This window comes from Nanorana parkeri, unplaced genomic scaffold, assembly GCF_000935625.1.
Source record: "Nanorana parkeri isolate BGI_ZX_2015 unplaced genomic scaffold, ASM93562v1 scaffold155, whole genome shotgun sequence".
In the NCBI taxonomy this organism is placed as follows: domain Eukaryota; kingdom Metazoa; phylum Chordata; class Amphibia; order Anura; family Dicroglossidae; genus Nanorana; species Nanorana parkeri.
In genome coordinates, this window is record NW_017306423.1 from 952,151 (window position 1) to 967,036 (window position 14,886).

The 14,886-nt window shown below is 46.4% G+C and overlaps 1 protein-coding gene across 1 annotated transcript in view; it reads right to left on the reverse strand.

Annotated features, from left to right (window-relative positions):
• Positions 1-1,502: 1,502 nt before the first annotated feature.
• The window catches only part of IGLON5 (IgLON family member 5), a 347,431-nt gene continuing 334,047 nt past the window's right edge, over positions 1,503-14,886 (reverse strand). Inside the window, exon 8 of the mRNA XM_018554383.1 lies at positions 1,503-1,667. Within this exon, the coding sequence (XP_018409885.1) occupies positions 1,567-1,667 (101 nt within the window). The 3' untranslated portion in view covers positions 1,503-1,566. The remainder of the gene's footprint in view (positions 1,668-14,886) is intronic.

The following is a 14,886-nucleotide window of genomic DNA, read 5'->3' on the forward strand; positions in this document are numbered from 1 at the left end:
CTTGTTGGGACCGTTTCATTTTATTTTTCAGCCGCACATGTATCAGTTATGGATAAATGGATGGACAAAGAGACGCCAAGACAAAGGGGCAGGCCTGTTTTTTTTTGTTTTTAGGATAATACCAGTAGAATCTCCCCAGGTGTTGGTTATTTTTTTTTGGAGAGGCTTAGAAGACAGTTATGGAGGCATCCTGGGAATTATACACCCAAATAAAAAAAAATTGGGCAACAGAAGCTTGTTAAACTAACCTAAGCCCCTTTCAAACTCGGCACCAGTGCAAATCACAAAACATCAACAGCCCGCGAGGATTGAGTCCATTCTCGTATCAGCATAATGCAATGAGTAGTAAGTGCGGGCCTGGGGGGGGCTTGCAATCAGTGATAGGACCATGCAGACAGACAGCTAACATTCAGACAATACTCAAGGCCCTTGGCTCCCCCTTCTTTTTTTTGTCTGTGAAAGGGGACTAGGGTCTGTAGAATACCCACAAGAATGTCACAGACACATTTGATGAATGACAGGCATATGAAACTAGAAGGGACTGTGCACTGTCCCTTAGTTATCCCAATGTTTTATAATTTTTATTTTCTACTTGCATACTTGCCCTGCTGTCCCTGAAATGGTGGTATAACATCTATTTAAACAACCCATCAACACCCATCATTCCAGTCCATAGCTGCGGTTCTCCAAATCCATAACTATATGCCAAAGTTGTAAGCTTTCTCCCATCACGCTCTTGAGATGTCCAAAAAAAAAACTATTCTGAAGGCCAGGAGATGGAGATACAAATGGGCATCCGATTTGTTGTAGACGGAAGTCTCAGATCTCACACTGATTCATGAAGAAGACCTTATCAAGATAGACATCTACCGTACTTTTTTTTTTTTTCCCCACATTCATTCCATATTTTGCTCTGTTGTAGAGTTAGCAGTATTTGATGTCTATCACTTTTGCAGGAATATGGTATAAAATCCACTCATACCTATTTATTGGTGTTGCCGTCGTTTGGTGAGAGGGTAAGGGACTGGAGGTAATGTACACAGTAACGGCGAAAAAGACACAAGGTCAGGCAAGGGAGATGACTTTAGACGTTCAGGTTTCTTTTGGAGTAAAATCCCTTCAAGAATGGTAATGAGGTACGTAGGGCACCTACATCGAAACTTCTGCCCCTTCCAGAGCTGAAGTGGCAAAAAAGGTTCATTTTGATTTGCAGTCACTCTCTTCCCTCTCCGCCCTCTAAAATACTTCTGTGGTTTTTTTGTAAGAGCACCTGGGTTCTAGACGTCTCATAAGGTGAGCCCACCCAAAAAGTTCTGGAGTCATTGAACGTCACTGGTTAAATCCACCCAAAAGTGTCCTTTCGTTCATTAGAAGGCGCAGAAAGTCAATGACACGGTTTTCAAAAATGCATAATTTGTTCCCTCACAGTGTCGGATTCCTTCTAAAAAAATTATTTTTGTGTTTTTTGTTGATTTTTTTTTTTTTGACGATGTTCTTGTGTAATTTGTATTTTTTATTTCTTCCACTGCCCGTCTTGAGGATTCATTCTGGATATTCCGTCTTACATTAGATTGTACGTAAGAGGCAGGCTAATGTGAAAGACAGGACGCCGAGAAGAAGAGGAGATACGGAATACGTCACGCCGTGGTTGGGGAAAAAGCCGGGCTCTGTAAGAGAGGAAAAAAAGAAAATATGAGATGTTGGAAATAGAAAAAAAAAAAGAAAAAAGAAACAAATTTGAGATAACACACCGCACCAGATTTCAGAAAGTAAGAAGTTGAATTCCAGTTCACTTAACACGTCAGTTTGCCTGAAGGCGTTCTCGGCCTTGAAAGATTTACAGAATGAAAAGGAACCCAATTTGTATGATGTTTACAGTATATTTTAAGTGACTTGCCTCCAATTTTTTTTTTTCTGTTTCTGATTTTCTCCGCTGTAAATGAAAGTTGTTTTTCCTCTAAGCTCTGCACATAAACGCATCATTCTGGAATGCCAATTTTGGCTAGTAATGGTGCACGTGAAGACACAGCCTATCAAATGTTAATTGGGATTGTCAGAAATCTCAGAATGCAGATGACTACAGATCAGTGAATCTGTAAGGTGGACCTGATTTTAAAAAAAATGTTGCTATCTTATAGTGCAGGCCTTCTTAAACTTTTTCTACTCATGACGCCTTGTTGGGCGAATACATTTTCACATGACCTCAGCGTTGGCCGATGTCTCTCCCCTCTCTCCTCCCCAGCGTTGGCCGGTGTCTCTCCCCTCTCTCCTCCCCAGCGTTGGCCGGTGTCTCTCCCCTCTCTCCTCCCCAGCGTTGGCCGGTGTCTCTCCCCTCTCTCCTCCCCAGCATTGGCCGGTGTCTCTCTCCTCCATTCTGCAGGGAGAAGGTCGTGAACTGACCAATCATTGGTTTGTGATTGCTCCGTTCACGATCAATAGAGCTAACGTGTGACAGCTGCAGTGTTGCACAGCGACTCTAACTATTGTAATGAGTGTATTTCATAGTTCCCCTTTAAATGTTTATCTAGAATAAAAAAGAAAATACATAAAAAAACACTTTACATTCCCTTTAATATCATATTTGTGCAATTAATTATGTTTTAACTAGCGACAGCGGCAATAATATCTCACAGGACTTAACCAGATGTAAAATATATATTGTACCACAATCGATGTTAGCTCCATTACCGCTCTGCATATGAAAAACAATTAAGAGTTATAATCTTACATTTCCATCTGGTTTTATTCCCTGCTCCGTTATGTTCTTCGCAGTTAATAGACCATTTATCTCCGCGCAAAACCGGCTTTCATTTAAGGGAATCTGCTGACCGCTTCTTGCTATGTGTCAGCTCGGGCAAATATTTGATAATCATTATCTGAATATTTAAAGTTGTTGTAATTTCTTAAAGTAGCAAACAATCCACTGGCGGGTAATGGTTTTCCCATGCAGTTTGCAATGATTGAAGATTACAGATTGCAATAATGTTTGGTTGGTTGACCTGTAACTTAGCTGCTCTTGCGTCTCATCTGGAAGTGGTGTATGCAGAAGGGACTTGTGTTTCCAAAGCAACCAATCACTTATGTGTCTTCATTCATGAAAAAGCATCTGATGTCAAGGAGGTGCAGAGGGCCATCAATGCTTCCAGGAGGCAGCATTCATGTATGTGTCACCTTCATAGTAAAGGAGCTGTGGAGGGCCATCAATGCTACCAGGAGGCAGCATTCATGTATGTGTCACCTTCATAGTAAAGGAGCTGTGGAGGGCCATCAATGCTACCAGGAGGCAGCATTCATGTATGTGTCACCTTCATAGTAAAGGAGCTGTGGAGGGCCAACAATGCTTCCAGGAGGTAGCATTCATGTATGTGTCACCTTCATAGTAAAGGAGCTGCGGAGGGCCAACAATGCTTCCAGGAGGTAGCATTCATGTATGTGTCACCTTCATAGTAAAGGAGCTGTGGAGGGCCAACAATGCTTCCAGGAGGTAGCATTCATGTATGTGTCACCTTCATAGTAAAGGAGCTGCGGAGGGCCGGCATTGCTTCCAGGAGGTAGCAATCATGTATGTGTCACCTTCATAGTAAAGGAGGTGCAGGGCCGGCATTGCTTCCAGGAGGTAGCATTCATGTATGTGGTCACCTTCATAGTAAAGGAGGTGCGGAGGGCCAACAATGCTTCCAGGAGGCAGCATTCATGTATGTGTCACCTTCATAATAAAGGAGGTGCGGAGGGCCGACAATAGGGCTGCAACAACTAATCGACATAATCGATTATTGAAAAAGTTGTCAACTTTTTCAATAATCGATTAATCGGCTTCTGATCAGTTGGCCCTGTTCATGGCTCCACACACGCTGCGCGCCGCACCTCCTCCCCACCTCACGCTCGCCGCTGCAAGACCCGCCCGCCAGCATCCACGCTCTTCACGCCGCACCTCCTCCCCGCCTCACACTCAACGCCCGCCCACATAATAATCGGCTAACTAATCGATTTTGAAAATAATCGTTAGCTGCAGCTCTAGCCGACAATGCTTCCAGGAGGCAGCATTCATGTATGCGTCACCTTCATAGTAAAGGAGGTGCGTGTAGGTAGGTGCAGTATGGCCAACGGCCACTAGATGCCCCCATGGGGACCTGGAGATAGATGCAGCTCTGGCCTGGGGAGACTCTGTGTCCCAGGAGAGTTGATTTATAGGGGGCGCTCGAGAGGGAAAGAGGCAGAGATTACGGGAGAGCAGAAGTCTAGGACTGTTTGCAGAGTCTCCGGAGGGAGACTGATTCTTGAACATAGGCTGGTCCATGGGAAGGACAGGACCAGGCCTAGGACTATGTACAGCTACAAAGATTCCCTAGTTTCACCCCCGGGGGGAAACCCACCGAGCTAGGACTGACAAAGATGGGATTCCGGAGAATAGTGAAGTGCTAGAAGACTGATGATATTTGCCAGTGGGCCTCTGGCTGAAGTAAGTCATGGACTCTGGGCTGCACCTGGGCTGATGTACCTCTCCCTCTCTAAATGGTAACCATATGCAACCATCAAGAATTGTGCCGTCATCCCACCCGGGGGTGGCTGAAACGTATACTTTGTTCTGTTTATACCTTCAAGTAAAACCAACAAAAAGACTATCTGTGTGGACTGGTTGTTCTCCCTCCAACCTCTGAGAAGGTGGGGTTCTACAGGAGTGTGATGTTGGACTGTATCGTGGCTGTAACCATCTGAGGAGGGTAGGTGCGCAATGGGGCTATGCCTGACACAGGGTGCCGTTCATGGTGGCCTTTCTCCCTAAGGGGAAGGAAGCGCCGAAGACCGCAGAGATGGTTGAAGCCATAAGGTCCTGTGTACGCAGTACTACACGTGTGGGAGTGTTGCTTCCAGGAGGTAGCATTCATGTATGTGTCACCTTCATAGTAAAGGAGCTGCGGATTGCAGGACAGGATTTCCCACAAGGCCTGGCCTTGGGGCAGCAGGGAGTAGAGGGCCAGTAGGGGTGTGGAATTCTGATCTCCCGATGCCCGGGACATGCAGTTCTGGCTCCGGGCGGGTAGTTTTCTACATTTAGCCCGGCTTTGGGCAAGAAGACTAAATGTACAGTGGTGAAGCTGCCTCTTGTTTTGTACAAGTGATCTTGGCGGTGCCACCGAGATCACTTGTATGCAGCCTGCAATTCTCCATGGGGGGGGGGGGGGGCAAGCAGGCCGCAATTTTCCCTGGGGGGGGGGGGGTGCTTGGCAAGTAGGAGGGCACATTGAGGGAAACCTGGCCTTGGGGCAACAGAGAGAGTAAATCCAGGGCCAACAATGCTTCCAGGATGTAGCATTCATGTATGTGTCACCTTCATGGTAAAGGCTGTGCAGAGGGCTGGCAACGCTACTAGAAGATAGCATTAACTAGTGGCAATACAGAGCTGTCAAAATGATGCATCACTTTGATGCATCCCATCAAAGTGATGGGCCAAAAGGAATATTTGGCAGGAGGCAATGGGCAAGCTTTGACACTACCCATGGCCCACCCATGGGAACATGGCCCATTCAGAACGGAGATGGGAGCAAAGAAAGCTGCTGCAGACTTTTAAAGGCCTGCCCATTATCTTCTGCAGATTTCCTTTTTAATAGAGTCACTCCAAGAACAGAAGTTTCAGCTGACATATTCATAGAGAACACGGCAAGAGGCAAATAGCTTGATAAAAATAGAATTATTTGTCAGCGGTTTCTCAGGTTGGCCTCTAAAATCTCTGTCAATGGTGACTGCGTTTGCTTGGCAGTCTAACAAAGTGCTAAACAAGCATCACAATCCCATAGAATATCCAGTACGGGGACAGATAAAGGCCCCTTTCAGGGAAATCAGAACAAAAACAACAGCGGCGCTTTAAAGAGGATTGTGGGAATCTGATTAGAGCTGTGAAGCGTGCACCCGGGCTGATAGTCATTCCCCAGAAACTTGCCGACTAGATGCGGAAAACTAGCTTGTTTGCTTCCATGAAAGGTAATTAAGGAAGCAATTATTAAAGTCGCGCAGTCTTGGGACTCAACCCCAAAAGGAAGACTGGAAAGATGGATATCTCATCTGTCGAGACCAACAAAAAAATTAAAACACAAAAACAAAGGGTAGACAAAGACCTCAAAGCGCCTTTAGTGGCGGCAGATGTGGCACCTTGCTTCCCTTTGTCTGTGACAGCAATTTCAAGCCATTAAAAAAAATTGACAATCCACAAGAAGCCTGAAGGCTGAGTTGAAGAGGTCTGAGATTGCGGTGGCATCTGCGGCAGACACAATGTCGGAGACCTCGCTGCTTGTTACAAGGATGTCAGACGCGCACGTTTGTCCGCCCCGGGAGAGGCGCGGCACAGGCTGCTTCGCGGCAGATACAGCTCGGAAATGTTTTCCAGTTGTTGCATGATAATCTGCAGAGGCAAAAGGGTGCTTGCGAGTAAATTGGATAAACTTAATTTGAAAGTCCCGGGAAGTTGGGTCATCTTCAAGCTTTTTGAATGAGGAAATGCCGAACGTGTGCTAGATAACGAAAACCTGAAGGAGACGGCACATTCTAGACGCCGCACACGAGTCAGCAGATGCCTGGGCTTACTAAGATAGGCTTACTGGGCCATCGTGTCGAACGCATTTCTCAGTTATACAGACGGAAACAATCATGTTTTGCAGCTGGGGTGTCTCAGTACTTTTGTTTCATAAAACACCTTTGTGTGTTCAACTAACATTTTTGCAATTAAAAAAAAAAAGCATGTTTGGATATTTCCCATTTACCACTTGTTGCCAGAAGGTGAGACGCCTAGGCAGGAGCACAAGTGTTCTGAAGGCTTTCAACAGCTGTTGTACTAAAACAGACATGAGTGGCAGGAAAGAACAGATTACATAGACTGCTGAGAGACTCAGAAGAGGGATTAACCCTGGGAAACCCCTGATGGGTGATTAGGCGCCTCTTAAAAATGGTCATCTCGCTTTAAGGTTCATTTAGCTTGTCAGATAGAGCCAACAGGTTTTGGTGGAACTAGACTCCCCTTTCAACAGAGCTAACATACAACAGTAGGGATGCACCAATACCAGTTTTTCGGTACCGAGTACCAATACCGATATTGTTTTTCCGGCACTCACCAATACCGAATACCGATACCGGAAGTCCCATAAAGGAAGCCAGGCGGTGTGTAATGACTTGCCACCTGGCTTCCTGATTATCCGGGAAGCCAGGCGGTGTGTAAAGACTCGCCACCCGGCTTCCCCCAGGCGACAAGGAAGCATGGAGCCGGCTTTCTGGTCAATCAGGAAGCTGGGGGGTGGGCGGGTAATGACACACCGCCTTGCTTCCTGATTGGCCAGCTACTTGACCAGACAGCGAGTTATTACACGGCACCCGGATTCCTGTTGGCCGGGAAGCTGGCTCCATGCTCCCTCGTCGACCAGGTGACGAGAGAACATAAAGCCGGCTTTCGGGCCAATCAGGAAGCCGGGGAGCGGGTAATGACTCGTCATCCGGCTTCCTGATTGGCCAGCACACCCCAATCACAACCAGAGAGGCAGCAGGCTTGGACCATAACCAGGTCCATACACTACACACATTCTGTTATCACGGGTCACCTACCTCAATGGGTACATCCACTATTTTTAAGATTCACATTAAAAATTGATTACTGCACCTATTGGTCCAGACTACCACACATCTATCAACAAACTGGGAAATGGAAACGATATGTGGCCTTCCCATAAATGGCACCATGCAATGCAATGAATTGGATAGGGGTCTAAAGATGTAGTTAGGCAATCAGTAAAAAAATATATATATTTTGCATGAATATCATGATTGGAAGCTGTGGAGCACTTCCCCATCTGAGGGTGCTTAGGCACTCTCTATTTTTCTAAGCTCACATGTTGAGGCATATCTGGCCAACCCCTGTCTATGATCACTGGAATAGATAGATGATTTCATGGGGGGGGTCTTGAAAGAGGAAGAGCCACCTTGTGACAGCTTGCCGCTCCACTGACATGGCAGCCTCCTTGAAGCCGCACAGTGCTGTAGGGTGGATAACAAAGTGGGTTGTAGCAATAGGAGCAACTGCTGAATTCCCACTGTGAGTGCCATGCCCTTCACAACTAACGTGATTTGTACCATCAGAAATATAAGGTTGCCTGAGTCAATGTTCTATTCAAAGTACTGTATCTGTAAACCCGACCACACAAAAGAAAAGGAGCCGCACACCATAGATCCACTGATAATGAAATATTTAATCCACTAAGCAAGATGTGCAAGATGGCCTCCAGGCGGAGATGCTTGATGTGTTGGACATGTGCTGCCTAGTGGATTAAATCTTTCATTATCGGTGGATCTATGGTATCTAAGGCGGCGCCTTTTCTTTTGAGTGGCTGTTTTGAAACATGGACGGCTCCTAGCCTTGCCTGAGAGTTGGAGACTCGTCGTTGAATGGAGCAGTGACATTTTCTCGCACTTTCACACTATCTGTAAAACCAATCACTGAAATCTCACATAGGCTAATGTGAGTACAAGTCATTTTCAATATTTTTGAAATCTGCAGATTACGGCCTCATTCACACGAGAAACGGCCGGCCCGTACATATGCGTGCTGCGTACATGCTGTGATTACAGCAGTCTGTTCTTCTCTATGGGCAGGTTCACACCATTTTCCAGAAAATGGTGTGAACCTGCCACAGTTCCAGTGCATTCCAAACCAGACAAAATGAGACATGCAGTATTTTTCTGGTCTGGTCTGGAATGGACTACGCTGGTGTGAACAGAGGTCTGAAATAGCATAGGGATACATAAAGGAGAACTATGAGGTGAGTGCTTTTCACTCACCTCATAGTTCTAGCCGACCTGTGACAATGAGACTGTCACAGGTCGAGAGTATGTGGCCATACGCCACCCTACGCGCAGGTCCGTACGGGTTCGGGTGTCCCTGCTCGGACGCAGACAGGATCCATCCTCTCAGCGTACGAGTACGGACACCCACACCCACACGGACGTGCAGTTCAGGTGAGCGTAGGGCGGCGTGCGGCCGCATACTCCCATAGAGAAGAACAGGTTGCTGTGTGTAATCACACGCAGCGCCTGTCCTTCTTGGGAGAGGCCCGATATGGCCGTGCACGCAGAACGGATCTGTACGGGCCGGCCGTTTTTTGTGTGAATGAGACTTTAAAATAATACCTGCCGATCCTCCAATGAAGGTCCTTTAACAGGCATGAAAGGTGCCTCTTGTCAGGACTGCCACCTCTTGCCAAATATTATATGCTATGCAATCTCCTGCTCATAGTTTTAAATCTCTGCACTTGCAATGCATTGGAAGTTGATTAGAGGTTATAAAATGATTTCTCAAGAGTGTAAATAATTTCTTTCCAAACGATCAGGGCATGGTTAGAGGTATAGCTAAAAATCTGGAACATTCCGTAGGCTGTTTGAATGTCATGGCCATAACAGTATCTATGAGCAATCACGCCTGTGTGAAAGTCTTTTTGCAGCACAAGCTGCTCGCTCAGACCGCTATCCAATACGCCCTCACGCCGGCACTGAGTCAGAACTGCTCATTTATTTTTAATATGTGCGAGTCAGAGGTCGCTGGCGCTGTCATAATAAGAGATTACAGAATATGAACAGAGAGTCGGTAAAAAAAATGACACGCTGTCCCTGGTATGCGGTACAAAGAGACAATACAATATCTGTAACAGCACTTAAGCTAAATGAGCTTTCTAAGGTCAGCCCAGGTAGTGTTTATTGGAAAAGCAGCAAAAAAAGGTTCAAGATGCTTTATATGAGATAAGTGACTTCTGAAGGCTGCGCTCTCCGCGTCTGCCAGCCTTCCAAAAAACTAACACCTTCCATAAAATGTCTGAATTGAGAAGGATAGGATTGCTGGATAGTAAAAGGAAGAGGTTCACGACGTGTTCATTGTCGTACAACCGCCCTGATGTATTTTCAGTGAGAACTCATTTTGTTATTGTCGCAGGGTTTTACAAATATGTCCTTGCATATTTTTGCCTTTTTGTTGAATAAAGACATTTGCAGATTACCCACTAGAGGGAGCCATGCCTCATGGGAACTACTGTCCCTCTCTTAAAGTGACACTAAACTCAGGAGTTAAATCTTAAAAATACATATAAAGGACAATTAAACCCTCGTGCTTTTTTGTATATATCTACTGTAGATATCTGCAAAAACATAGGGAACAAAAAAAGTGAAAGGCTTGTCCCCATAGTTCTCCTAAGGGTAACGGGAGGACACAAACTAGCGTCCTCCCGTCACCCAAAGCTCAGTATACTGTCGCTCGCGGTATACTGAGACGCCGCAGCTGAAACGGATCCCGACAATTATGTCTGGATCCACCCAGCTGCGTGAGTGACAGCTGGCTCTGCCTATCTAGAGGCAGTACCCGCCCCCTCCCCCGTCCGTTCCGCCAGTCAGCGCCAGAGGATCGGAAAGGGGAGGGGGGAATCCAGTCCCTCCCCTGTCACGGCACTCTGCCGGCACAGGATCGAGAAGTGAGCGAGCGCCGGTATGTGTTCGCTCACTTCCCGATCTATTGAGCCGACCTGTGGCAATTTTATTGTCACAGGTCGGCTAGAACTATGAGGTGAGTGAAAATCACTCACCTCATAGTTCTCCTTTAACAAAAAGGTTAAAACTTACCTGTGTCTCCGCCACTTGCTCCCGTCCGAAGATCTGAGGATTCTTGGGTGGCCACATAGGATGATGGGGGGAGCATGGGCAGTAGAGATCTTCGGCCGGGAGAAGAGGAGAGGCACAGGGTAAGTCAATGCAGGCAGCACGGCAGTGTGCACGCGGATAGACACTCTGGGACAGGAAGAAACAGGAAGAGAGAGGAGTCTGCGGTGGATCACAGACCGGCACCAGCGCTGGAGGGACTCCTGAAAACTACTGGAAAGAAGAAGATGATTGGATCATCTTGGCATCATTAGCATTGGATTGGAGGCATCATTTAAGCTAAGTCCTTAAAGCAGCATTGGGGGGGGGGGGGGTTTGACTTTAATGTAACTTTAAGTAGCTTAATTATTAACAAAACTACCGTATTTGTGTATCACTCGGCTGTAGATCCTCAAATCATCTCTGAATTGGTGCTGACACTGTCCTTCCTTCTGGAGGGTGGCTACTTCTGTTCCCCATGGTCCCTGTGTGTGTTGTAAAGTAGTCACCGCTCCAAGCTCGCTCCTGTGATGGACTACAATCTCAGGTTTAGTTTGCCAATTTGTATTGAGATTGTAGTCCATCACGGAAGCGAGCTTGGAGCAGTGGCTATATTACAACACACACAGGGACCATGGGGAAGAAAAGTAGCCACCCTCCAGAAGGAAGGACAGTGTCAGCACCAATTCAGAGATGATTTGAGGATCTACAGCCGAGTGATACACAAATACGGTAGTTTTGTTAATAATTAAGCTACTTAAAGTTACATTAAAGTCAAAACCCCAGTCCTTAGATGTGGTGGCTGCATTTGTTTTCTTTTTTTTTCCATTTTCTTTTCTCCTTTAGTTTAACCAGGTATTCCCATGAATTACAAACTTCCTGTCCCTGGGTGGCTACACTCACTTCATCATTGTATATACACTGAGTGGCCAGATTATTATGAGCACCCCATCAGTACTTCGTTGGGCCGCCTCGTGACTCCACGAGATGATGAAAGGTGATGCGAGGAATCTGACACTGCACTGTTGCCCTTCTGTTGTCTTGTACCAGTCTTGCCACTCTCCGTTCTGCCCTAACATTGATTAGTCGCTGACGGCCGCAATTCGCACGTTCAGACCCAGATTTTCGGCTGACAGTCCGGTCTTTAAACACTTTACCAGCTGCTCTTGAACATTTCCCGAATTCTGCTGTTTTGCTGATACTCGCTCCATGGCTCCGAGCGCCAACAATCATCCCACGTTCAAAGGCTGGTAAATTGCGTTGTTTCCCCGTATCTTCAGAAAAAAAATCACTTCTACTGTCGTGGTAAACAACCTGCTTCCCTATTTATAATGGTCTGGCCCTCTAGCAACTTCAGCACAAAATTATAGCTACATATAGCTAATTTGCCTACAAACGTCAGGCGGTCATAATAATCTGGCCACTCAGTGTATGGGGGCGGCCATGGTTGCTGAACTTCGAACATGTCTACCTTTGTTCATCTTCATTACATTGTGGATTGATGGGACTATGAGATACGGTTCTTTGTGCTTTCTTTAGGTTCTTTTAGGTTTAGGAAGTGACAAGGACCCTGCATTTCTGAAAGGATCAACAGGTACTTTCTGTACTTTCACTAAATGTTCTTAGTTTAAAAAAAACGAATGCAGCCACCGCATCTAAAGACTAGTAAGGCGCAGTATGTTAAATATTTGTTGGTTACCCTTTACATAGGGCTGACTAATTAGATAATTTACATATAACTAAAACAATTAAAAAGGTTATAGCCAATTTTCGATCTCTACACTAGTTCCCCGTAGAATCGGCACAGGCTATTGCTACCGGGTCTTGGTGTTGACAGACATAAAGATCATACCCCAAGTCGGCTAGATTGGGAAAAGATCCTCTAATATGTGTGGGTACCATTGCCAAGACTCAACTCTTCCAGCCAGGCTCTACCCACCATAGAGCATCTCTTCCCGGTAGACCGCCATCGCTAAAGCCAGCCAGTAGGACTGATCATACCTTTCTCTTCCAGCTGATAAGTGTAATTGGGTAAACACGAAGTGAAAATAAACCAACTCAGGGGGGAGCACAAGGAGCAGGATAATCTGCGAGCAATTATCTACTGAACGTCTTATCGCTTTCCTGAGAACAAATATTGTTAAGCCGCCATCTTTGTGGGGACTAAGCGAAGGAGATTAATAAAGATAAAGTGGTTATTGGGTACAAAATGCGTGGTGAAGTTAAGGACTTGTTTTCATTGGTGGCTGAATCAATGGATGTGTTATTGAAGACTTAAAGTGAATTTATTGTTAGCAACAAACTAATAGTTATACAGAGAAAAGTGATCAGCATCATTTAAAAAACCCTCATCATTCTGTGTTTATGTATTTAATTAGTTGTTTCTTTGCAATTATAAGCAGGGCCATCTTTAATGCAGGGCAAACTGCCCTGGGCCTCATAATTTACAGGGGCCCACAGCAGCTGTCCCTTTCGACGTGAGTGGCAGACAGTAAAAGACAGCAGCACTGCCGGTGTGGAGATCGGCCACCCGTTCTCCTCTAGTAGCGGTTTCCAGCCTGTCACTTTACAGTGTCTGTGCCAGGGGCTCACCTACTGCTAGTGAAGATGCATAATGCAGCGCTTTCAATTCTTAAATAGATTTGGCTGCCATAAGGTCCTGCGCTTTTTGGGGACCATGCCGCAGCCTTTCGAGGAACCACAGCAGTGCCTGTTTACAGCGCGGCCCATGCATCACCCCTGCTGAGACCCTCCGCATCTGCCCCTGGTGAGACCCTCCGCAGCTGCACCTGGTGAGACTCTCCACATCTGCCCCTGGTGAGAGCCTCTGCATCTGCCCCTGGTGAGAGCCTCTGCATCTGCCCCTGGTGAGAGCCTCTGCATCTGCCCCTGGTGAGACCCTCCACATCTGCCCCTGGTGAGAGCCTCTGCATCTGCCCCTGGTGAGAGCCTCTGCATCTGCCCCTGGTGAGAGCCTCTGCATCTGCCCCTGGTTAGAGCCTCTGCATCTGCCCCTGGTTAGAGCCTCTGCATCTGCCCCTGGTTAGAGCCTCTGCATCTGCCCCTGGTTAGAGCCTCTGCATCTGCCCCTGGTGAGAGCCTCTGCATCTGCCCCTGGTGAGAGCCTCTGCATCTGCCCCTGGTGAGAGCCTCTGCATCTGCCCCTGGTGAGAGCCTCTGCATCTGCCCCTGGAGAGCCTCAGCATCTGCCCCTGGAGAGCCTCTGCATCGCGCGAGATATCAGGCCGGCACCCTGGAGCAGAGAACAGCACAGAGTATGTAGAAATGTCATGTACTATTATTTTGCATTGATGTATAATGTATTGCTGGAATTTGTAGTCATCTCTAGCTGGTGCCACTCTGCATTGCAGGGTCCTGAGCTTTATTGTGTTGCAGAGTCCTGAGTCCATTGTGTTGCAGAGTCCTGAGTCCATTGCGTTGCAGAGTCCTGAGTCTATTGTGTTGCAGAGTCCTGAGTCTATTGTGTTGCAGAGTCCTGAGTCTATTGTGTTGTAGAGTCCTGAGTCCATTGTGTTGCAGAGTCCTCTAAGTCTACTGCATTATTGTACTGAAATATATATAGATATATTGTTTTTAGCTTCTTTTCAGGGGAAGGTGATGTAGGTGGATACAGGGGTCTGGGTCAGGAAGTGGGGGGCAGGCGATGGAGGTGGATTATAAGTATACTTGGTAGCAGCCATGTTTGGTCATTGATGAACTGTGGGCATAAGGTTCTGTTTATGGAGGTTTTTCTGGGTTTTGTTGTTCTCTACTGGTTGAACTTGATGGACTTGTTTCTTTTTTCGACCCGACTAACTACGTATGTATGTAATATGTAAAACTTAGCAGTACAGCACAATGGTTGTGCATATTTGTTCTGCTCTCTCAGCAGGTTCTGCTTTGAGTCGACACATTTTAGAGGTGTCTATGGTGTGCCCCCTTTTTACTATCAGCCATTTTGATTGTTCTGGCAGATCCTTCGGGGTTATCATTTTTATACCAGTCTTTGTTATGTCAACACCGGTTAGACACCGAGCTGTAGTCTCAGATTGTATTGGACAAGTATAGATGTTTCTATTGATAGCCATTGATTTATGCTAATGTTCTTTTGCATGAGAAATGACGGATGCCGTTTGTTAATGTTTGGCGTTCGCGGTAATTCATCCAGCGATGACGTTTTGTGGCGATATAATAGATGAGGACACTTGCCGGGTCTGGGGGGAGGATATA